Genomic DNA, 25,339 nt, shown 5'->3' with positions numbered 1-25,339 from the left:
TCTTCTGCAGACCCATAGATTTAAATGAAGCCATGGTGGACCTCTACTCCATTTATTCTCATTATTGGTTTATGTCCCAATAGTCAGGATTACCCCCTATCCAATGTACAGGGAAATTACTTGCTGTGATGGAAAAATGAATCCAGCGATCAACGGAAGCAATATGGAGAATCACAATACATTAGTAAGCAGTGATGGCCAGTTCGCAATGTTCGCCGACGACGAACACATGCGATCTGCCATCTTTATTCCCAAGCCCGGCGATGCAAAGGTAAGTCCTTACCTGTGCCTGCGCCGCGAGCCGCTCTGAAACACATGCGGTCACCGGGAGCAGGCAGTTCCGAGAACAGCCTTACAATTGAATTCAGGGGGGGAATCTGCAGCCATGGGAACATAAGTACTTGATGCACTTGACCAGCGGCAGTAAGGAGGGCTCAGGTGTCCCCCTGGGCACCGGGAAATTTCCCTGTAGAGTCTATGGCCAGTCCGTCCCTGCAGGCACCTTTTACACTTGACAATTATCGGGAATGAGCTTTTATCAGTCTGTGTAAAAGGACCTTATAATACAGGTAAAAGACCCCAGTCTGACAGGGGGGGTCATTTTCCATGGCTTGTATAGTGCCAGCATATTCTGCAGCGCCGTACAGGGATTGTCCCCATTCACATCGGTCCCAGTTCACAATCTGAAAAAGGGCCTTACACTCTCTATGAGACGACTGTCCCTGATTCAGTTCTTCATTTTAGGGCTCATTCATATCAGCACTACGGCCACGCTTATCATTGTCATTGTTCTGCTCCACTGCAGAAGCAGAGCAACACAAATGTATGTAAATGCTGGATTTTATCAGGTGGTGGGCGGCAACAGCGCTTGACAGACTCCATGAGGTCTATTGGGTTTTGCGTTACAGTTTTTGCGTTACAGTGCCCAATATAGTGCAGCAGTTTTATTTTTTTTATTTTTTTTTGGCTGAGGCCTAATGGACCCTCCAATGCAGATGTGGACACCCCTTCAATATCATTTAGAATAGTACTTTTTTTTATAAAATAAATTGCTATTGATCCCTTTAGGTGTACATTTTAGTGTATAACGAAACTACCATTTTGTTTTGTGTTAAAAAAATAAATAAAATCCATATCAAGTGAACAGTGCCACCTAGTGGTCAAATATTTACAAATGACATATACTGAAGGAGCTAAATCCAAAGCCTCATTCACACGTCAGTGTTCCGGTCAGTGATTTCCATCAGTGATTGTGAGCCAAAACCAGGATCGGAGCCTCCACAGACATAAGGTATAAGGCCTCCTGCACACGACCGTTCCCTCCCCCCCTGTTTACTGGCCGTTTTTTGCGTTCCATATACGGTCCGTATACGGAACCATTCATTTCAATGGTTCCGCAAAAAAAACGGAATGTACTCCGTATGCATTCCGTTTCCGTATTTCCGTTTTTCCGTTCTGTTTAAGAATAGAACATTTCCTATTATTGCCCGCAAATCACGTTCCGTGGCTCCATTCAAGTCAATGGGTCTGCAAGAAAACGGAACACATACGGAAATGCATCCGTATGTCTTTCGTTTACCTTCCGTTTTTTGCGGAACCATCTATTGAAAATGTTATGCCCAGCCCAATTTTATCTATGTAATTACTGTATACTGTATATGCCATACGGAAAAACGGAAAAACGGAACAGAAACGGAAACAAAAAACGGAACAACGGATCCGTGAAAAACAGACCGCAAAACACTGAAAAAGCCATACGGTCGTGTGCAGGAGGCCTAAGGGAAAGATCTGCACCTGTTCTGTGTTTAGAGCCGCACCCGGTTTTGGCTCAAAATCACTGCTGGAAATAACTGACCAAACACTGAAGTGTAAATGAGGCATTAAAGAATAAGAAGTAGGGTTTAAAAAAATACATGAAATTACCGGTAATAATAATAATAATTGTAGATGAGCAAATTTCATAAAATTTGATTTGGGTCTGATTAGTTCAAATTGACTTTTTGATTTGATTCAGATACAAATACGTTTTCTCCTGCTCCCCTTCCTCCCCCCCCCCCCATCCCCCCCATCTCTTGAATTGAACCAAAACACACAAAATACAGGTTCAAACTTAAACTTTTAGAAAAATTTGGGTTAAAATTTCCAAATTTTTTAAATCAATTTGCTCATCTCTAATAAGCATCATTTCTGATGTTCAGTTCTGGTATCTTTGAACGTGCCTTTAAGAAGCATTCGAGGGGACAGCGAGAATTTAGTGCGATTAATAAATCATTTAGAGCTGAAAAACATGAACATTTTGCTGAGATTTAGAGATCAAAGGCAAAGGCTTAGAAAACTAGCTCTGGAGGATATGCAAACTGATTCCTAAAATAGCACAAATGATGAGCGGTGGGCAAGGAAGATAATTGGAGATTGAATTTAAAGGGGGCAGGGAACAGAGACGCATCGCTTGCAGTGCCCAAAATGTGGGGGGAAGAAGCTCCAGTAGTATCAGAGGGCAGGCAGGGGTTCTGTGTGTGGGAGTGAGCTGTCACGTACATGCATCTAGCTTGTGTTTGTACATGAATTTTGGTGGGAGTGGAGGGGCACTGCATGCACAGTCCTGTGTCTCTTCCTATGAGGGGGTGGCAATCATCCCTAAACATACAAGCTGTCTCTTTTGTAATTTGACTCTACGAATGAGGTTCAGCTAAACCAGGTAATCAGTAACCGGACTGGATCATCCGATGAGACAAGAGGTGGTGTGATTCTGCTTCTCCCCACCCAAAAAAACAGGTTGCAGACTGCAAACTTTGTGAGTCTTTTTTTTTTAATTTGAGATATTGCTAGCATAGCATTGGCATTGTTTCCTTCTTTCCACCTGAAAAGTTTTTGATTTATTTTTTATTTTTTTTGCACCAGTTGTTCTTGTCCAGGGTCCCACCATGATCCTCAGTGCCCCCATCTTGGTTTATACTTGCTGTTTGTTGCTCGGTCCGGTCCGGACGGCAGCTGACGAGGGCGATTACGGAGAAGAGATGGTCCTCAGCCTTGCCTTGGAAGAAGATGCCCATGTCGAAACGGAGAAGAAGACAACTCCAGGGGTTTTCCTCTGGAGCAATAAGGTAAGTTCTACGTTTTATATTTGTAGTTTTCCTATATTTGGTGGAATAAGTCATTTAAAGAGGACGACATCAATAAACCCCCATAACTATACATAGGACTACATGTCTAGCAGCTCAACACATCCTCCATGATTTCTCCTAATTCTCTACTGGCAACTTGTGTTTGAAAAAGGGCAGAATTGATCGAAACGTCACACTTTCACTTTGAGTTGCCTTGCATAAGAAAAATAAAAAATACACCTTGATACCACCACATTCACTGGAGTGCTGAAGTTTTTATGTTGATACTATTCAGGGCTAGGAACCCACAACCCCAGCACCCACACAAACCAGGACCACGCCATCCTACTTACATATACATGGGACTGGAGATCTCCATGATAACGGATCTCATCGGTTGTCGTCCATGTTTGGTTTGTCGTTGGGAGCAGTGATGCAAATAAAGGAGCAGTAAGGGTTCCTTTAAGGTCTTCAAATAAGCTAAAGGCTATAGAACGTTCATTACATGTTTATAACGTTGTATTGAAATTGTACATTTCCATAGGTTCTGCCGACGACCACATTTTTATTACAAATAAAAATATTTAGGTTGCTCTAGTTTGATTACTTGACCAAGAAGGCCATATGGACACTTCCTGGACCTGAGCATGTGTGTTTTGATGGTAAAACTGCATATTATCAAGACTGAAAAATATAATGTCACCCAATGCTACCAATGGGGCTGCAGTGGTGGAAAGCATGAATCTAGGTGTCAGAATGGGGTTGATGAATACCAATGTATGGTTTGAGGTCAATGTGGGATTGTGGGAGGCCCTATTCACTAATTGACAGCATGCACTGTATGAAAATGCATAAAAAGATAGCTGTCAATCACTGAAAATACCGCCCACTGGACTCCTAAGCCCAGAATGAGCAGAGGTCCATCTGAAGATTGTTCAGCAGGTCCTACAATAACCGTTATCAAACCACAATGTTCCTAAAAGGAGTTGTCTGACCCCCACAGAAATTTCACATCAAAATTCACATCAGTTATTCACATCATCAGTTATTCACATGTCCAATAGGTGAGGGTCCCGCCTGTGGAACAGGGTATCCAAAGTGAACGAGGGCACACAGCGCAAGCGATGCCACCCTCCATTCACTTCTATGGGAGTGATGAAAATAACTGAGCGCCGGCTCAGCTATTTCCGGTACTCTTATAGAGGTGAATGGAGAGGTGGCCATGCTAGCGTGGTGTGTTCTCTATTCACTTGTATAGAAGGTCCTGGAAATAGCCGAGTCTGCTTGCTCGGCTCTTTTCGGAACGCTCATAGAGGTGAATGGAGAGCATGTCGCACATGCGCAGTACGCTCTCCTTCGCTCTTGGGGCCCTGTTTTAGAGATGGGAACTGGTCCCAGAGATGGGACCTGCACCAATCCTAGACATATGCCACCAAAGTGTGAGATGGGCTAACCCCTTTAAGGAGCTATTACTGAAATTTCTGTGGGCCGTTGGACAACCCTTTTGAGTCTTGGGGTCAGGAATCATTGCACAAAGCAGTTTTGTCATGGTTTTTGATGCAAATCGGTAAAATGGCGATTAGCATAAAGTATTTGGCCGGCTGTAGGCATGTAGACCTTAAAATCTGATCTACACCTGCTGCGAGCATGCATAAAACTGGCCAGAAGTTTGAACATTTTCACTTGATTTATTTAACACTCTTTTCCTTGGAGACCGTGCACATTTCTCTTGCCACTTTTCAGATTTGATGGATGATTGAACGATGGTCACTAATTTTAGTACAGCGTTGTCACATGCGATATTTGCGACTTTAGTTTGGTGCTTTTATATATATGCTATTATGTGCCTCTTCTTTTCTTGCTACTTGTCTTCTGTGCCTATTCCTATAGAATGACCAGAGAATGATTTTTTTAATAGGATGCCTGGAGATTGTCCGGCCAGTACGTGGTGGTTTTAAAAGAAAATGTTCACAGGTCCCAGACAGAAAGAGTGATCCATCGGCTGCAGACCAGAGCGGCAAAACATGGCTACCTGACAAAAATTGTCTATATTTTCCATGAACTGTTTCGAGGGTTTGTCATAAAGATGAGCGGTGATCTCCTGGAGATGGTAAGTGGCAGATATTCATCTCGTGGTTTAGAAAAACATTTAAAAAATGGGAGTTGCAGTACCCTAGCACGCCACTACACACTGGAGGGAGCCTTGTGCTTCCAGCTCCGACGTATGACTGCCGTTCTGTGCATTGGGGGCCGCAATTTGTGGTCCCCAATGCACGGGCATCATCCGTGTGACAGATGCAGACCCATTCAACTTGAATGGGTCCTTGATGGGCCCGCATCCGTGATACTGTGTGCACATGGCCGATGCACATACATTGCGGACCTGCTGTTTTCAGGTCTGAGCCCTTATGTGTACAGCCCCAGCCACAAACAGCTGATTGGTGGGGGGTGCCCGATGTTACACCGCAATGTTCTGATATTGATGACCTATCCTCAATATAGTTCATCAATATCGAAAAGGTGGAAACCCCCTTTAATTAATTTTACCATAGACTGTAATATTTGATTGCAGTCTATGGTATAAGCGATCTAATGATCATATTAAATGTGTTACTTCCCTTGGGGGACTAAAAATAAAGCAAAAAATAAAATAAAGTAAAAAGAAAAATACAAAATAATTTTTAAAACTAAAGAATTTTAAATTGAAATCATACCCTTTTACACATAAATAATAAAATAAAAAACATCACTGGTATTATTAAATAATTAATAATAATAATAATAATAATTAAAATATAAAAGTATTTATCCCATATGCAGAAAGTTGTAATAGGAAAAAAAAATCTAAGTGCCTGAATTGCTGTTTTTTTTTATCTTTTTTGTTGCGTTGCCTCAAACAAACAAAAAATTTAATAAATAAGTGATCAAAAATTATATTAATAAAAATATAGACTGCCCCACAAAAAAAACGAGTCCTCAAAAAGCTCTGTAGATGGATATATAAAAAAAGGTATTTTTTTATTTTTTTTATTTTTAAGTATTGAAAGATAAAAATATATATATAAATTTGTTATAGCTGTAAACGTACTAAAAGAATAAAGGTAATGTCTCATGTTTACCATCCAGTGAACGCTGTAAATACAAAACCCATAAAATGATGGTGAAATTTTTTTCCACAATGCCACACCACTAATAATTCACCGTAATTGTTTTTTTCAGCTTCTCAATACATTGTGTGAGATATTAAATATTAAATTATTATGACGTGGAGGAAAAGAAAAGATAAAGATGAAAATAATTTATGGTGCCAGGGGGTTAATAAGATTGAGAAGATTTACAGTCACGTAACCTATTTCTTTCCCTCTTCAGGCCCTGAAGCTGCCACATGTAGATTACATTGAGGAGGACGCCTATGTATTTGGCCAGAGTGTGCCCTGGAACCTCGACAGGATTGTGCCCGCTCCGCATGTAGCCAACCACTTCAACCCGCCAAGTAGGATTTTATCATTCTCTATGTTTGCATTACGTCTATGTTCACTTTTATAACTGTGCAAACCAACTTGGCTTCAATGATATTAGTAAAGAATTATCACTGAGAAGACCGAGAATAGCCCAAAACATAAGTGTCCTCATAAGTGTCCCATAAGTGTCATAAGTGTCCCACATAAGTGGCCTCTATGGGGCAGGGCTTATAGCTCAGCAGCTTACTTCTTCCATGGTGGTAAAACGATGGTGTCAGTTTTTTAACCAACTTATCACTAATGGTTGGTCATACTTACCAACAGTGTAGTTAGTAAATCCAGGGCATGTAAGCCCCACTGGGGATCGCTCAAACCCACTTGGGACTCAAGTGGATTCAATTGCCCATTTAAATTCCATTAACGTTAATACAAAATATTTGCGAATAATCTAATCCACATTGGCAAATCCGAAGGGTGTAGATGAGGATTGGAAAATCCCAAAGATGGGTATTTTACTGTACTGTGCTCTGCAGCGCAGATTCTCCAAAAAATCTAAAATTTGTGAACTTAGCCTGAAAGTCTCCATGCAATTATTATTTTGACTACATGCATCAACACACACGCTATTGTCTGCTTTTTCATTTATTTTCCGTTCCTTTATAATGTATATGTTTTTTTTTTTATACCTTCTCTTTAGACACAGGGGAGTCAGTGGAGGTGTATCTCTTAGACACCAGTATACAGAGCAACCATAGGGAAATTGAAGGGAAGGTTCACGTTACAGAATTTGAGAACGTTCCTGAGGAAGATGGGACTAGGTTCTATCGGCAGGTTTGTTATAGTCTGCACCTAGCGATCGCACATGGCGGTGATGCCTAATAACTGCTTGGACCCCCGCCAATATCTTCGACGAAAGAGACAGTTATTGAAAATATGTAAAGCTTAGATATTTCTATACAATTATTTTTTTTTTTCTCCTGTTTCCTGTAGGCCAGTAAATGTGAGAGCCATGGCACCCACTTGGCTGGTGTACTGAATGGAAGAGATGCTGGTGTGGCTAAAGGTGTAAATCTGCGCAGCCTACGAGTATTGAACTGTCAGGGTAAAGGGACAGTGAGTGGAAGCCTGATGGGTATGTAGTCCAGTGTTCAGCTCTGTTCACACCACATCTAAGGTGCATTTTCCTCTGTATACCTCCAAAGCAAGGCTCTTACTGTATAGGCTTACAGTGCCATACATTGCCAATAGAACCCCATTGTAGGACAAAAGCCGATACCACACGGTATACGTTTAATGAATGTCTCTGCATGGAAAAGGGCACTCTCTTCAGTCTTTGCATATGGTGAGCCGATGAAGCCCTATGGATATGTAATGTGTACACCCTTGGAGCCTTCCCGACACATACACCAAACGTGGCCTTCAAACACCCCCCCTTTATTCCATCAAGGAATTAAAAGGCTCAACATGCCTCCCTTGACTAATGGCAACATGTTGTCTGATTTTCTAATGCCGCAAACAGCGCCACCCTCGTCAGTGGGCTGTGTCTAATATTGCAGCTAAGTCCATTCGAATGAATCGGGCACAGCCCATGGACTACAGTGGCAGACCCTTATTTTTATCTCATCCCTTGTCTATTTCTTACAGGTCTGGAGTATATAAAGAAAACACTGAATGAGAAGCCATACAGCCCCCTGATTATTCTCATCCCCTTTGTTGGAGGGTACAGCCAAACACTCAATATGGCCAGTCGGATGCTTATTAAATCTGGGGTTATAATCATTGCCGCTGCTGGAAATTACAAGGACGATGCTTGTCTGTATTCACCAGCTTCAGAACCAGAGGTTAGTATCTCTGTGTAGTGGTCAAAGCTACAGTTTTTGATTTAGAGGTCCAAATCCAATGCAAAGACATAAATGATAGGATTATGGCTGCCACCACTAGAGGGAGCTTCAGAGCTTAGCGTCTGCATTAAGCTGCCAGAATATTTTCAATATCTCAATATCAATGCAGTGGTTTAGGAGCTCTGTATTAGAAAAACAGAGCTGTCACCGACATGTCAGACTGAAAGCAACATGTGTTAAAAACTTGGACATTAATTTATCATCACCAGACAGATTCCTTTAAGCTACGGCATCTACAAAATGAACTAATAACTCTATAGCATCCTCCCCAAATTGAGGGGTTGAAATGAAAATGCCCCTTGTGTAGATGTGGTCACTGGCTACACTTCACTGAGACCTTGTGCCAGCTAGAAGTCTATAGACAGCTCATTTGACACCCCTGACACCCCTATACTAAAACTGTACATACCCATCATATGTTTGTCAGTGGATCTCGACTATTCTTATGGGATGGGCCATCACTATGTTGACTATTGGGAAAACAGCTTTAGGCCATGATCCATTCAGTTCAACAGAGAAGATGTAGGATTATATGATGCACACTTTCTGAGTAGGATATAACTGTACAATTAAAGTATAATATGATATATTGTATCAATTCCATTTACAGGTTATTACGGTTGGCGCCACCAACTATGAAGACCAACCGGTAACAATGGGAGCTCTTGGCACTAATTTTGGCAATTGTGTTGATATGTTTGCTCCTGGAGATGATATCGTTGGTGCATCCAGTGACTGCAGTACTTGCTTTACATCCAAGAGCGGAACTTCTCAAGCAGCCGCACACGTGGCAGGTATGGAGGTCTTCTATTACAAAAGATAATGGGTTGGACATTATGGATCAGATAATTTTTTATATGTAAAGAGGTATCTCCCATGAAAGAGAACCATCTCACAAGTGGCACCTTTTGGAAGTGGACACCTATGAGTCAAGATCCAACTTTCGAACTAGCCTTGGGGATTTGACAAGGGAATATCACCAAGCCAGATATCCATCCGTAGACAGCCGTTTCGGGGGACGCTTGCCCCTCGTCAGTACAGAGTGGGATTCTGGCTCGCTCAGTGCGATGTCTTGGACACCTCTTTCCATATTAGTTTCCCATGGAGCATTGCAAATAAGTCTCCATACCCTGGAGTACTTCCAGTAAGTCTCCACACAGGACTGGTTTCTTTAAGGTGATCCAGCACCCTGCCTAAGCCGCTTCCAAGGTTTCACGCTGAGCCAGCCAGAATCCTACTCCCTACTGATGAGGGGCAAGCACCCCTGAAACAGCTGTCTATGGATATCTGGTCTGGCTATATTCATGTCTGAAATCCTAAGGCTTGTTGGGAAGTTGAATTTTGACTCATAGGAGGCCACTTCCAATAGAGAAGATGGTTCTCTTTCTTGGGAGATACCTCTCTGCTTATTCGTTTCCCATGAAGCAATGCCAATAAGTCTCCATACAGGACTCTTTAAGAAGACTCAGCACCCTGGCTAAGATAATTTTTTTAGAAAGAGTATGTCCCACTGAGCATTATTATAGCATGGCTCTTGTCCCACTTCTGGGTTACATGTAATGGTCCCTGTTCAAGATGTTTAGGATCCTTTTTGGGCCCTGACCTCTATCGCCCCTATCCACTTGGCACTCCACCACACACCTTTGCCTGGGCACCCACTGACCATCTCTGCACGTCCATTGTAGTACCTGGATGCCACTGACCGGCGTTTCGATGCTTCTCTTTCAGGTATTGCAGCAATGATCCTGAACGGAAAGCCAGACCTAACGGTGACAGAACTAAGGCAGAGGCTCATTCACTTTTCTACCAAGAACACCATTAACGAAGCCTGGTTCCCTGACGACCAGCGGCTCATCACCCCTAACAGGGTGGCTGGATTACCTGCAAAACTCGTTAATGGCAAGTTACCGACCACGTGCACTATACAATGATTAATTTATGAATTAATGTGCTATGGATTTGGGAATGGGATGTTATAGCTTAGATGAGTGTCATAGTTTTTTTTATTCCCAGCCTGCTATATATCAGACACTGGATTGAAATCTGTATAAGATCTAACAGGAGGGATCACATGTACTGATATGAAGCGTCTATGACTGCTGTGACTTATGGACCCAGCGACATGAGGTCAGCAGCTTAAAGGGGTTTACTGGATCTACTACGGTTGTTGGTAGATAAGCTCATCTTGTTGCTCACCTCATGTACATCTTCCCCATTCATCTTTTTTCAATTTGGACTCTCCTGACAAGTTTTCACCATGTAAACCAATCCCTCTGGTTTGTTTCCATCCTATAAAGTAACACTTCCTGTTGCTGTATCCAACCAAACCCATGATGCACTTCTCCTTCCTCTGCCACAGCTCCAGCCCCGCCCAGCTGGTTTATAGCTTCTCCTACCCAGCTAGTTACATAAACACTCCCCTAACAACGCCCAGCTAGTGTATAGCTCCTCCCACCCAGCTAGTTACATAGATACTCCCCCATCAACGCCCATCTAGTGTATAGCTCCTCCCACCCAGCTAGTTATATAGACACACCCCTATCACTGCCCCGCCCATGGACATGACATCACAGGAAATAAGAAAGAGCTGCATGGGCATGATCATGACCACAGCCCAGAATGGAAGATAGAAGCAAGAAAGGTAAAAAAATAAAAATACATTACAAAATACAGCCACCTTCATAAATGAATATTTAAAAGATTTTTGATGCAAACTGGAAAACCCCTTTAAGTGACGTTAAAGGAAAACATAGCGGTAAAACAAGGAGTGTTGTGGCCACAGATACATTTAGATGTGCTTTAATGTTACGGTAATTTCCAATATTCTGTAACAGGAGAGTAGCTATAGGAGGTGCAGAGGTAGCAGGTACACCGACGATGGTGCCCAAAGGTCTTTCTGTCATATAAGAAGACGCCATGGCTGCTGTCTTCCAGAAACAGGGCCACTCTTGTCCATGGCATGTGTTTGGTATTAAACTTCAGCCCTAATTAAATGATTGAGGCTGTGGTGCCATATCGGACACAGCCCACGGGCAAGAGTCCTTCTAGAGTGGGGCAGCCATGTTTATCTAATCTCATGAGCATATTCCAACGTGTTCCTATTTCTTCTCTTAGATGAGCAGCTTCTATGTCGGACAGTTTGGTCAAAACCATCTGGCTTTGCCCGTACAGCAACCGCCGTAGTGAAGTGCACCGGAAGTGAGGAAATGTTCAGCTGCTCCAGTTTTTCTAAAAATGGCAAAAGAAAAGGGGAACAGGTGGAGGTAGGTAGAAAAAATCCAGACAACGTAATACAGGTTGGGCTTAGCATTTGTTCGGACTGATTCATATGGCTGCCATATGGACTTATTATAATTAAAGGGCATCTGTCAGCAGATTTGTACCTGTTAGACTGTCTGACCTGTTACATGTGCACTTGGCAGCTGAAGGCATCTGTGTTGGTCCCATGTTCATATGTGCCATTGCTGAGAAAAATTATGTTTTTATATATGCAAATGATCCTCTAGGAGCAACGGGGGCGTTACCATTACACCTAGAGGCTCTGCTCTCTCGGCAACTGCTGCACCCTTTTATTAACAGGACCAGGCAGTGTAAATGTGAGCATGCCTGCCCCTGATGTCTTCTATGTCAATCAAAGTGTAGAGGGCGCAGCAGCTGCAGAGAGAGCAGAGCCTCTTGGTGTAATGACAACGCCCCTGTTGCTCCTAGAGTCTCATTTTTCTCAGCCATGCGGGCACATATGAACAAGGGACCAACACAGATGCCTTCAGCTGGTCGGCCAGTTTCATAGGTACAAATCTGCTGACAGATGCCCTTTAAGACCTCCTATACCCTGCTCTTCTATTGAGCTGAACTTAGGTAATCATAGGAGCTATGGTCCATGTGGTACGGATGATAAAATGGCACCATTTTGAAACAAACCTTGCAGATATGTTGCAATTATTAATAATCTTTATCCAACAGGATAAGGACGGTAAAAAAATCTGCACCGCACACAATGCCTTTGGTGGAGAAGGAGTCTATGCGATTGCTAGATGTTGCATTTGGCCAAAAGCAAGCTGCAGTGTTAATGCAAGCTCCTCCGACGATGCAAACACAATGTCCGCTGCCGGTTGCACACAGGAGGACCATGTTCTGACCGGTATGTTCTTATCATCTCTGTACAATATGTGGTCATATGTATCAGTTGTTTTGCATATCACAAGGTACCTTTTCTTCTCCGTTTCTCAGGTTGCAGTTCCCATTCTCTAAGTGGCCATTTCAGTGATCATGTGAGGCCCGTGCACAACACCGGAGACAGAGACCCTGCATGCATTGGGAAAAGTGAGATCACTTCTCATGCCTTGTGTTGTCATGCTCCAAGCATCTCCTGCAGAGTGAAGGAACATTCTCCTGTGGGCTTCACAGATAAGGTGGGCCATAGACTCTAAATCTCTCTCTCTATATATATATATATATATATTTGAAGGTCTATTTAGTGGGACCATTTACATCATAGCAAGGTCATCTCGTCGTTTTCACAGTTCTCGAATATATACATCGTATCAGGGGCGTAGCTAAAGGCTCATGGGCCCTGGTGCAAGTGTTCTCTTTCCTCATCTTCTCCTTCAGACCAGACCGCCATGGTGACTTCTTTCAGCTGCGCCTCGTCTCTGCAGAGTTTAACAAACAGACATTTTACCTTTCTACTTTTCCATCATCCTCCTCACCTTTTCAACACCCCATCCTGCCCCCCCCCCAAAAAAAACTATACTGCAGAAACAGTCCCCCTGAAAATACTGGTACCACACAGATAGTGTGCCAATACAAAAAAAATACCCCCTTACCTTTCAGAGCAGACCCCCAATTCAAACCTCAGATGAGACCCACCCATCTCAGACCAGACCCCCTTTAGACCTCTGTCTGACCCCATATCAGACCCCCATTAGACCTCCATGTTAGACCCCGCCCCAATATCAGACCTTAGATAAGACCCTCATTAGACCTCCAGACCCCCATTAGACCTCAGACCAGACCTCCAGACCCCCCTTTGACCTCTAAACCCCCGTATCTGACCCCCAATCGGACCCCCCATTAGACCTCCAGACCCCCATTAGACCTCTCCAGACCCCTATTAGACCTTTCCAGACTCCCCATTAAACCTCTCTAGACCCCAGTCAGACCCTTCATACCTCCAATCAGACCCTTTAGACCCCTAATCAGACCCTTCATACCTCCAATCAGACCCTTTAGACCCCTAATCAGACCCTTCATACCTCCAATCAGACCCTTTAGACCCCTAATCAGACCCTTCATACCTCCAATCAGACCCTTTAGACCCCTAATCAGACCCTTCATACCTCCAATCAGACCCTTTAGACCTCCATATCAGACTATAAAATAAACAAACTTACCTCTCCTGCTGTGCCGCTCCTCTCCTGGTCAGGCTGTCTCCCCGGTTCTCATCTCTTCTCAGGGCCCGCGCTGCAGTCACCTGACCTCCTGCAGCGTCAGGTCAGAGTGTGCGCTGTATGTCCTCATGCTGCAGGCGGCCAGGACACAGCAGCGTGGACCCCGGGAAGAGCGAGCAGGAGGAGGGGTAAGTAATGTACAGCGCTCACAGTACTTATGTCCCCCTCCTCCTGCAGACTAGTGAGCACTTCCGTTATGTGCATCTTATAAAGGAAAATATACAGCACCACTGACAAGGGGCCCGGTCGTGACTGCGACCGCTATAGTTACGCCAATGCATCATCAGTACATGACAATCTATTTCTAACAAAGCTAAAACCAGCCCTGTATCTCACATGGATCGAGAGATCTTCCCATTCATTTCTCCGATTGCTCAGCTAGATTACTTTGAAGCTGGCAGCTCGGGGGAGGGGGATGTCCATTCTGCTGCAGCTCAGGGGGCATGTCCTTTCTCAGGGGATGTGTCTATTCCGCTGCAGCTCTCTCCCTGGAACTGTCACACCTTCTAACAGTAGATACAGCTGGTAACAGTTGAAAGACGGAACTGGGCATTTGTGACCACCTCAGCTAGGTGGACAGAGAAAGGAAAAGAACAAACAGCAGGTGGCGCTATACTGATACATTTTATTGAATAACTCAGTGGCTATACTAAATGTTTAATTAGATCCAATTACAAAAGTATTCAGATCCAGGTGCTGGTTTGAAAAATGTATTTTTTTTTATTTTTTTATGAGAACTGATAATAAAACCTTTCAGACCATAGGTGACTGCATAGTCCAGATAGATAGTTGATAACTTGCTATATCCAAGCGGTTTCTTAGATATAAGAATTCATACACTGACAAGACAAGACTTTTCTACAGATGCGAGAGATAGCATGGCACAGGGATTTTTAAAAAAACCAAGAGGTTAGCCGCTGGCACTGAGGGGAGGGTAAGGGAGCAGAAAAGCTACTGAGCATGTCAGTCCACCACTGAATGCAAGAGAAGGTGGACCAGAAGCATAAACACCAGGGGGCGCTACCAAAGAGGAAAATGTAATGTACATAAAAAAAATGCAATATTTTATTGCATTTATATTGCAATAATGCTTCCTTTGAAATGCCCTGTTCATGGCATAGTAATATTTTTTGTGGGATGACCTCTTTAAAATGAACAACCATTAGCCTGGCAGCACCGTGCGTCTGTCTCCTATGTGTCCAAATCCTACCGCTTTGCAGTATCAAGTCCTTGTGATTGGTACAGACTGTTTATCAGGTCACCTTCATTAGTGACAACTGATTAGCCTCCTAGTGGTCATGAGCTGCTATTACACCGTATGTGAAAATAAACTTTTTGCCATTTCAGGTGACAGTGTCTTGTGACGATGGCTGGACCCTGACTGGCTGTAACGCGTACTCCCGTGGATCGAACAGCCTTGGCGCTTATCCTGTTGATAACACGTGTGTCATTTTTAACCGAAAAGGTGGTAAAGGGGCGGCAGCCATCGCTATTTGTTGCAAGAATGCAAATACAGTAGACAGTCAGAACTCTAATTATAGGTGAAAGCATTTCGTGTCTGGCGTGCTAACAGCATTTTGTATATAACATTTATATTTTTTTTTTATACGACCGCTATTTACTGTAGAGTCCAGTTTATTCCAAACGTCTGCAAACTACAACTCTCATGCAGGCTGTCTGGGAATGATGGGGATTGTAGATTCCCAACAGCTGGAAAGTCATGGCTTGCAACCCATCGGTTTATATCATGAATATTTTTTTTTTTTTATTGTTCATTTATATAGGATGTGAAGCTTTCTTCAATTGTTGAGAACGTTGCCCATAGCAACCAGATAATATATGTAATTGTAAAAGGCAAGGCTTGGAGAGGAGTCAGTATCTGCCTGGCTGGCGTCGGCTGCACTTTTTCTTTGTACCAATTGTTAATATTACAGCTACTTCACAATGCACAGATCAGACCACATGCTGGTTTTCACATTCAACTTGGGAATACATATATGAAAAAAATGAATAAAAGATCATATACAAAATAGCACATTAAAGAGGACCCGTCAGCAGGATCAACCCATCAAAACCAAGTATGTTGCCTGGTAGGGTTGATTTTGCTGCTCAAAATGATAACCGTCTTGTGAAAATCCCTTGTGGTTTTCCAGAGAAAAGAATTTTGGGGCACGTTTATTGTCGTTTTAGACGTCGGTCTTAATAAACCCCTATAGCTGGCGCTGGCCTCTACATAACTTTGGTGGATCCTCTGCCATTTCTAAATGTAAGACAGCTTCCTAGCTGTCTTACATTTAGACCTTTTTCTACGCCTGAAACAGGCGTAGAAAATGGTAAATGAGACGGGCCTGCTGGCCCATTCCCTTCCGCTCGACGCCCCCTTTTTTTATTCCTGGCATGAGCGGAGAGACGTCACAGATTGCGGCGCAACTAGCTGTTGCGCCGCAATCTGCATATTTCAGCTTAATAAATTACCCCCTCTTATTCTTTATGCAAATTAGGGCTTCAGTGTACCAAGGGGAGGGGCCTAGACCATCAGTGCACCTCAGCTTTTCAGTGCTGGCTGCACCCATCATTTGCATAAAGGTTAAATGTAATTTTTTCTTAGGAACGCCACAAAAGATTTTTGCAAAAAACGTATCACTTTACTCTGCAACCCTCTCAAACACAGGAAAATTACAGGAGTGCTGGATCAGTCATATGATGAAAACCAGTGGTGCCAGACTGACTTATAATGGGGTCTGTCGGGTTCCGCCACTTTGTTGGGAAGAATGGTGCTGCATGCTTTCTTCCCGTCAAATATGCCAAAATCTCCTGTGCAGAGGCTCATAGTGTGAATGCCATATCAGAGCACTGTACATATTGCTGCCCTTACAAAAAGGGTTGCCATTAGGCACATCACTAAAGAACCCCGTTTATAAGGGCGCATGCACACGGCTGTAGTTTTGGTCCGCATCTGATCCGCGTTTTTTGCGGACTGAGGCCTCATGCACACGACCGTTTTTTTTTTGCGGTCCGCAAAACGGATTTCCGTTGTTCTGTGATCCGTGACCGTTTTTTCTTCCGTGGGTCTTCCTTGATTTTTGGAGGATCCACGGACATGAAAAGTGAAAAAAAAACTAAGTCAAGTTTGCATTGAAAATGATAGGAAAAACGGACACGGATCATGGACGACTATCTTGTGTGCATCCGTGATTTTTCACGGACCCATTGACTTGAATGGGTCCGTGAACCGTTGTCCGTGAAAAAAATAGGACAGGCCAAGCCATCCTCCACACCAGACGTTTCTTTCCTACAGGCCGTGAACAAGGTCTCGGGATGAGACCGAAACGTTGGCCTTAAGTCCTAATCTTGTGGATGGATAAATAAATAAATAATTAACTACTTAATTCGAGTGCCGCGGTTCTATATATTTTACATATTTTTTTCACGGACTGGAAAAACGGATCACGGACGCGGAAGCCAAACGGTGCATTTTCCGATTTTTCCACGGACCCATTGAAAGTCAATGGGTCTGCGAAAAAAAAACGGAACACGGAACAACGGCCGCGGATGCACACAACGGTCGTGTGCATGAGGCCTAAATGTGGACCCATTCAGCTCAATGGGGCCACAAAAGATGCGGACGGCACACAGCCGTAAGTCCGTTCCCCAGCCTAGCAAAATAATACAACATCCTTGTCCGCAAAACAGGCAAGAATAGGACATTTCTGCAGGAGTAAAAACAGAGTGCATGTCAGCACGCATTCTGCCTGTATCCGCAAATGTGTGGATAGCAAAACACTTACGGCTGCGTGCGCGAGTCCTTAGCCAGAGCTGTAAAGCACTCAGCGCAGCCATGCCTCACATTTGGGTGGTCACTGATAGCTTTCCCTATCAGTATCAGCCCATCCCATGGTGATCTGCCAGAATGTGATGCCCTCTTGTAACAGGAATGGTGGATTTTAGATTTTGTACGTGGACGTCATGTAAACAGATACAGGTGAAACTCGAAAAATCCGAATATCGTGTAAAATTTATTTCAGTAATGCAACTTAAAATTAGAATTTTGTGAAAAGGTTCAATATTCTAGGCTCAAAATGTCACACTGTAGTCAGCTAACTAATCCATACCCCCTGAGCAAAGGGGACCAGAGATTGTGACTTTGGGGTTTCATAAGCTGTAAGCCATAACCATCCAAATTATAACCAATAAAGGCTTGAAAAATCTCGCTTTGCATGTAATGAGTCTCTCATATGTTAGTTTCACCTTTTAAGTTGCATTACTGAAATAAATGAACTTTGCATGATATTCAAATTTTTCGGGTTTCACCTGTAAGTGACGCATAAAGCTTCCGGATATATTCAGTTTATTAATATTTGGTTTGAATAGGTTGTGCAAAAGTGGATTTTCCCTTTAAATATGTCATTCTCCCCATTTGTAACCCTCCAAATAGTGCAGGAGGCCTCATGCCAAGCTCATGATCCCTGCTGCTTTAGCACAGGGTGAGGGACGGCCCGTCTCCTGACCACCAGGTGCAGGTATATACTGCTGTGTATTCTCATGTACTAGATCAGCGGTGGGGAACCATTTTGCTGCCAAGGGCCATTTGGATATTTGTAACATCATTCGGGGGCCATACAAAATTCTCAATAAAAATTTTTTACTGCTGTATTTGGTCAAACATATAATTGACTTAGGGATAAGTTACAGGAATTGCACTTCAATTAAAATAATCTAGAGGGCTGTATTTTTGCAGCACAAAATAGCACCTGCACTATATATATACAGTATATTACATACAATACAGGCGCCATATTGACCACACATAGCAGTCTAATTTTTAAGTTCAGAATGTTACTTATTTGACATTAATGGCAGGAAGCTAAACCCAGGGGGTCCAGAGAGGGGTTCACCCAGCTTTCACTCTCCCTGCCTCTTTCTTCGCAACTGTCCCTGCCTTTGTCCCTTTCTCAGCAAAATATCTGCCCCCACCTCCATCAGCCTGAAATCAGCCTCCTATCAGACCCCCCAGGCCTACATCAGCCTCAGATCAGACCTCTAAGCCTCAGATTAGACCCCAATCAGACCCTTCCTAGCTTCAGATCAGACTCCCATCAGACCCCCAGCCTCAGACCAGACCCGGATCAGACGCCCAGCCTCAGATCAGCCCCCCCAGGGTCAGATCAGCCCCTATAAGACCCCCCAGCCTCAGATCAGACCTTCATAATACCCTCCCTAGCCTCAGATCAGCCCCCATCAGACCCTCCCCAGCCTCAGATCAGCCCCCATCAGCCCCCCTAGTCTCAGATCAGACCCCTATCAAACCCCAGCCTCAGATCAGACACCCCCAGCCTCAGATCAGACCCTCCCAAGCCTCAGATCAGACCCCCATCAGACCCTCCCCACCCTCCTTTAGCCTCAGATCAGCCCCAATCAGACATCAGATCAGATACTGTATTTAAGATAAACAAATAAACTTACCTCTCCAGCTCCGTACGGCGCTGCCTCTTGGCAGATTCACTTACCCTCCCTGTTCTTCTTCCTGCCGCACTATATTGTCACCTCACACCGCACAGCGTCAGGTCATAGTGCACGTCTACGTGCACTGCGTCCTGGCGCTGGATGTGTCAGGACACAGTGTGGGGCTGAAAGAAGACCAGGGAAGGTGAGGACAGCCAGTGCAGTGCTGTTCTCACCTTCCTGTGCCTCCCGTATGCTAATGACCGCTTCCATAATGGAAGGGGTCATAAGCATTTTCACATTATGTTCTGGCCGGGGGCCACATGAAATGATACCGTGGGCCGCATACGGCCCTCGGGCCGGAGGTTCCCCACCCCTGTACTAGATGCAGAGGAGGTGACTTGTGACTCCACGTGCTGCTTGCATTGTCTTTCAAGAAATCCATTACACGGCATATCTATCACAAAATCTGTTTTCTACGTTAAATATTTATTTGCATTTATACAAAATGTAGATTTTCAATAAAAGAAAAATATGGAAAATGTGGATTTTTAACATGTCTGCTCATGTAGTTGCTTATCTCATGTACATCTTCCCCATGCTTTTTCTTTTTCAATATGAACTCTCCTGACCCGTTTTCACCATCCCTTTGGTTTTTTTCCCATCCTGTAAGTAGCACTTCCTGTGGCTGTATCCAACCAAACCCATGATGCACTTCTTCCTCTACCACAACTCCAGCACCACCCAGCTAGTTTATAGCTCCTCCCACCCAGCTAGTTACATAGACACTCCACTATCACTGCCCCGCCCATGGACAGATCATCACAGGAAATGAGAAAGAGCTGCATGGACAAGGTCATGTGACCACAGCCCAGAACAAAGGATAGGAGCAATAAAGGTAAAAGAAATATATTACAAAATTACAGCCACCTTTATAAAAGGGATGTTAATGCAAACCTGAAAAAACCCTTTAAGTCAATAGCACACAGCATATACATCCATGTACGAAATGTGGATAGTGAAACCCTTTAAAAACAATCAGCAGGATCAAAATGGTGTTATTAGCACTCACTCCCAAAGCAGCAGTGAAGATGACAGACACTAGAGGGCAGCAGATCTGATGTGCATGCATGTAGTCTTCTTGCCTCAGGATTCATTTGCTTGCTTGCTCGGGTGACAGCCGTCTTCCCCCTTACAGATACATGCTTGTTTCGTCACATGTATGTGTATTCAACAGGAGAAATCTGCAGCCAGGAACCTCTGGCCACAGCTTATCTCCCAGGGGAAAAAAGGATCAGGTGCTGAAATTCAATGCATTAGACCAGGAATCAGCAGCCTCCAGCTGTTCTAAAACTACAACTCCCAGAATCCTCCTTTCACTTCCATGGCAGTTACAAGAACAGCCAGCAAAATTTGCATGCTGGGAGTTAGGGCTGTTTCACACGAGCGGATGCTGTGCGTGACATCCGCTCCGTGAATGACAGCCAAGACCTGATGCAGACAGCAGAGACACGGAGCATTAACATGATTGATACTGCTCCGTGCCTCTCTGTGATCTCTTTACTACGAAATCACAGTGAGATAAAGTTGTCACTGTGATTTCGTAGTAAAGAGATCACAGAGAGGAACGGAGCATTATCAGTCATGTTAATGCTCCGTGCTTCTGCTGTCCGCATCGGGTCTTGGCTGTCATTCACGGAGCGGATGTCACGCACGGCATCCGCTCGTGTGAAACAGCCCTTATAGTTTCATAGCAGCTGGAGTGCCGAAGGTTGCTGCACTAGACCAGGGGTCAGCAATCTTCAGCACTCCAGCTGTTGTGAAACTACAATTCCCAGCATGCTCCATTTATTTCTATGAGAGTTTGTAGAAGAGCAGCGCAAGTGTGCATGCTGGGAATTGTAGTTTCACGGTTGACTATCCCTGCACTAAACTCTTCTCTTTCCCGGCGGCCCAACATGACCGGATGAGTCATAGCTCCCCATACACATAAGGCTACTTTCACACTCGCGTTTGGTGCGGATAAGTCATGGATCTGCACAAACGCATCCGTCATGAACGGATCGTTTGTATTATCTTTAACATGGCCAAGACGGATCAGTCTTGAACACCATTGAAAGTCAATGGAGGACGGATCCGTTTTCTATTGTGCCAGTGAAAACGGATCCGTCCCCATTGACTTACATTGTGTGTCAGAACGGATCCGTTTGGCTCAGTTTCATCAGACGGACACCAAAAGGCTGCAATGAGCGTTTTGGTGTCCGTCTCCAAAGCAGAATGGAGACTGAACTGATGCATTCTGAGCGGATCCTTTTCCATTCCAGAATGCATTAGGGCAAAAACTGATCCGTTTTGGACCGCTTGTGAGAGAGCCCTGAACGGATCTCACAAACAGAAAGCCAAAACGCGAGTGTGAAAGTAGCCTTAGACGGTCGCCCCGTTGTGGCGGGAATGGTTGATTTAATCTGACAATAGACTAAAGTGCATGGTTAGTGCAGAGCCTGAGGGGGCGAAGCATGATACGGGAAGTCTCCTTGGTGTCCTCTGAGTCCTTATGTCATGCACCACCAAAAAGAATGGGCAATAGTGCTTGGTATTGGTGGGATGCTAGAGGTCGGACGCTCATTTTATGAAGATGACAGCGATTCAACTCCATCATAGGACAGGGTTGAAAAATTAAAGGGGTTGGCCACCATAAGTATAAAAAACAATAAAGTGCCCCAGAATAACTAAAGCCAAGAGGAATTTGTATCATGACAGATATACTGTATATATATCATTTTTCTACTGCATTCGGCATAGCATGCGCCCATTAATGAGAGGCTGTGTGGGCGGAGCAGCTGCAAGTAAAAATCCCAGCATGCATCACAGCAAAGCATCTCCAGGGGAGCGGTCACATGACACCTCTGCCTACTTGTGATGCCATAGTGACAACAGCACCTTAGGTGTCATTTCATCAGTTCTTTAGCATACCTCCCAACTTTAGAATAGAAGGAAGAGGGACACTTTCACACTTGTGTTTTTTGCGGATCCGTCATGGATCTGCAAAAACGGTTCCGTTACCATAATATAACCGCATGCATCAGTCATAAACAGATCCATTTGTATTAGGTCTTCTACAGGGGCGTAGCTATGGGCTCATGGGCCCTGGTGCTAGAGTTCAGCTTGGGCCCCCCCTTCCCTCAGTGCTTTGTGGCCAGGGGCACATAGCCTTCGTGCTGCCTGAGGCAAAAAACCTCACCCTCACCCCTGACATGCCAAATTCTTGGCCTAACCCCTTCCCTCCAGCCAGAGGTGTAACTTGACCAGCATGCACTTTCTATAAGCCAGTGTCTTTTTATGTGGCATAAGGGTCTTTGGGCCCCTTCAAGCTCCTGGGCCCGGTAGCAACTGCTACCTCTGCACCCCCTATAGCTACGCCCCTGGTCTTCTATAACCATAACGGATCCATCTTGAACACCATTGAAAGTGAATGGGTGACGGATCCATTTCTATTGTGCCAGAGAAAACGGATCCGTCCCCCCGTTTGGCTCAGTTTAATCAGGCGGACAGCGTTTTGGTGTCCGCCTCCAGAGCAGAATGGTGACTGAACGGAGGCAAACTGATGCCTTCTGAGTGGATCCTTTTCCATTCAGAATGCATTAGGGCAAAACTGATCCATTTTCAACATACCTTCCCCGTACCAGGACCGCCACTGAAATCTGGGCCTGTCCTGCCGGATACTGGAAGGAGGTATGGCTTTAGGCCTCATGCACATGACCATAGCCTGCCTGTGCCTGTATTGTGGCCAGCAATATACAGGCACCAGCCGTGTGCGCACCGTATCAAGTGATGGGTCTGAAATCCAAAAGATACGGTGTGGTCTGGAATGGAAGCACAGATCGGAAACCTATGGAGTGCATCCATGGGTTTTCTGTCTATGCCTCCGCACTGCGAAAAAGTACTGTCGGATGCAGATTGCAGACTCCATTTAAATGAATGGGTTCATGTCTGCAGACAGTGGACACACTGTCGGCGCCCATGCATTGCAATGTATACACACACACACGTACGTACGTACGTACGTACGTGTGTGTGTGTGGCGGCACCATCCAAGTAGTATAGAAAAAAAGCGAAGGCACTACAGACGCCACTACAGTCAGATATAGAGTTGAACAACAAGCAGTAAGTGAAAACATTAAACTGCATACAACTAACCCCTAACTAGAAGTAATACCCTATTAATAATCTGCTATACAAGTGACACCTCTCACCGAGTTGTATATCAAAAGACTGTTGATGAACATTCAATAAGTAAATTGCACTTTACCAACTATACCCTATCAATTGCACTTTATAAAACAGTGTGAAAATTCTTAGAGGGATTTTTTATGAATTTTATGGAATAATGCGCGATACCCTAATCAACTATTAACCATCCTCAGGAATTCTAATTTGTTCTAAACCTCCAGGAATTTTATGGAAAAGTTTTTTAGAATTTTTTAGATATTGGTTTACATTGTCATACATAACAATTGGGAATAATATTTTTATTGTATGTAATTGATTGCTAATATTGTGAATAGATTAACTTGTTATTGTAATAAATATGTTGTACCCAATGTGCAGTACTCACTTGCATAGTGAGTAATGTTGAGCGAAACTTGTGTTTTAAGTTCAGTGTCTAAAGTTCAAGTTATCGAAGAATCTCGTTATGGATTCCGCTACCACGGACCATAACGGAATTTAGAATCCATAACGCGATTCTTCGATAACCCGAACTTTAGACGCCGAACTTAAAAACACAAGTTCGCTCAACACTAATAGTGAGCCTTTGTGCGGGTCAGAGACTGTGGGATTTGCCTTTATGTGGTGGCCATATGCCCTAATGGGGCACAAGAGGACAGTAGTTGCCATGATGAGAACCCCATTAAATGGGTTATCCTGGAAGAGATCATGATGACTTATCCTCAGGATAGGTCATCATTATCACACCGCTGGGGGTCCAAGTCCCGACATCCCCGCCGATTAGCTGTTTCAGGGAGCCCGGAGCTCTGGTGAGTGATGCAGGCTCCTGGCGGCTTTCCAAAGACAGTGCCGTACATCATATAGTGGCTGTACTTGGTAATGCAGCTCAGCCCCATTGACTTGAATGGGTTTGAGTTGCAACTAGGTCATGTGACCGATGTACGGTGATGTCACGTGGCCTAGGAAGAGGATTTGGCGTTCAAGGCCTCTTCTAACAGCAGATCAGAGGGGGTCCCGAGTGTTGCACCTCCACAGATCGGATACTGATGACCTATCCTGAGGATAAGTCATAAATATCTGTTCCCGGATAATTCCTTTAACAAACCCTGATGGTCATTCTCCACCTTACAAAAATAAGTGATTGAATGCTTGTCTGATCCAAATTTAGTTTTGTGCTTGCAAATAAAAAAACTGTGTACTGAACGGGTGAGAAAAAAAAAATAAAAACATGTTTATTTCACAAACAGGACATTAAAGGGAACCTGTCACTTGGATTTTGTGTATAGAGCTGAGGACATGGGTTGCTAGATGGCCGCTAGCACATCCGCAATACCCAGTCCCCATAGCTCTGTGTGCTTTTATTGTGTCGAATAACCAGATTTTATAGATATGTAAATGAACCTTAGATGAGTCCTGTCCCTCAGATGAGCCCAGCACCGCCCCGCATCCTCCGAAGCTCCTCCTTGCTCCCTGACGTCACAAAGCTAGAGCTACGGCACTCTAGCTTTGTGACATCTGGGAGCAAGGAGGAGATTCGGAGGATGCGGGGCGGTGCTGGGCTCCTTCACAGTGGGCGTGGCTGGGCTCCGGAAACATTAGTAACCTCATTTACACACACACACACACACACACATACATACATACATACATACATACATACATACATACATACATACACACACATAAATGACACAATAAAAGCACACAGAGCTATGGGGACTGGGTATTGCGGATGTGCTAGCGGCCATCTAGCA

General features: G+C 44.2%; 1 protein-coding gene and 1 long non-coding RNA gene across 3 annotated transcripts; one reads left to right on the top strand and one right to left on the bottom strand.

The window, feature by feature from the left end:
- Positions 1-2,554: 2,554 nt before the first annotated feature.
- Positions 2,555-15,524, top strand: PCSK9 (proprotein convertase subtilisin/kexin type 9). Of its 2 annotated transcripts, none has more exons than XM_040407226.1 (13): positions 2,555-2,794; positions 2,916-3,104; positions 5,023-5,214; positions 6,474-6,597; positions 7,263-7,396; positions 7,556-7,697; positions 8,210-8,406; positions 9,077-9,260; positions 10,195-10,365; positions 11,581-11,729; positions 12,430-12,607; positions 12,697-12,878; positions 15,264-15,524. In XM_040407226.1, exons 2-13 carry the CDS (start codon positions 2,925-2,927, stop codon positions 15,459-15,461), a joined length of 2,031 nt encoding a protein of 676 aa, XP_040263160.1. In that variant the 5' UTR covers positions 2,555-2,794; positions 2,916-2,924; the 3' UTR covers positions 15,462-15,524. The 2 variants fall into 2 exon arrangements, with proteins under 2 accessions (XP_040263160.1, XP_040263159.1); XM_040407225.1 differs by having other exon boundaries at positions 2,902-3,104.
- A 7-nt stretch (positions 15,525-15,531) lies between these two features.
- On the bottom strand, positions 15,532-24,879 carry LOC120978851. The gene is made up of 3 exons (XR_005774197.1): positions 24,836-24,879; positions 16,039-16,114; positions 15,532-15,799 (listed from the first exon to the last, which is right to left on the bottom strand). It is a non-coding gene; the product is annotated as an uncharacterized LOC120978851 (long non-coding RNA).
- Between the last annotated feature and the right edge of the window lie 460 nt (positions 24,880-25,339).

Source organism: Bufo bufo, chromosome 9, assembly GCF_905171765.1.
Source record: "Bufo bufo chromosome 9, aBufBuf1.1, whole genome shotgun sequence".
Classification (NCBI taxonomy): domain Eukaryota; kingdom Metazoa; phylum Chordata; class Amphibia; order Anura; family Bufonidae; genus Bufo; species Bufo bufo.
This window is presented reverse-complemented; position numbering and strand designations above follow the sequence as displayed.

Bases quoted from the DNA above. Each gene is read 5' to 3' on its own strand.
- PCSK9 (XM_040407226.1), top strand. From the start codon at position 2,925: ATGATCCTCAGTGCCCCCATCTTGGTTTATACTTGCTGTTTGTTGCTC. The intron at 9,261-10,194 runs GTATGGAGGTCT...CTTCTCTTTCAG, and splicing joins AGCAGCCGCACACGTGGCAG to GTATTGCAGCAATGATCCTG. The intron at 10,366-11,580 runs GCAAGTTACCGA...TTCTTCTCTTAG, and splicing joins ACCTGCAAAACTCGTTAATG to ATGAGCAGCTTCTATGTCGG.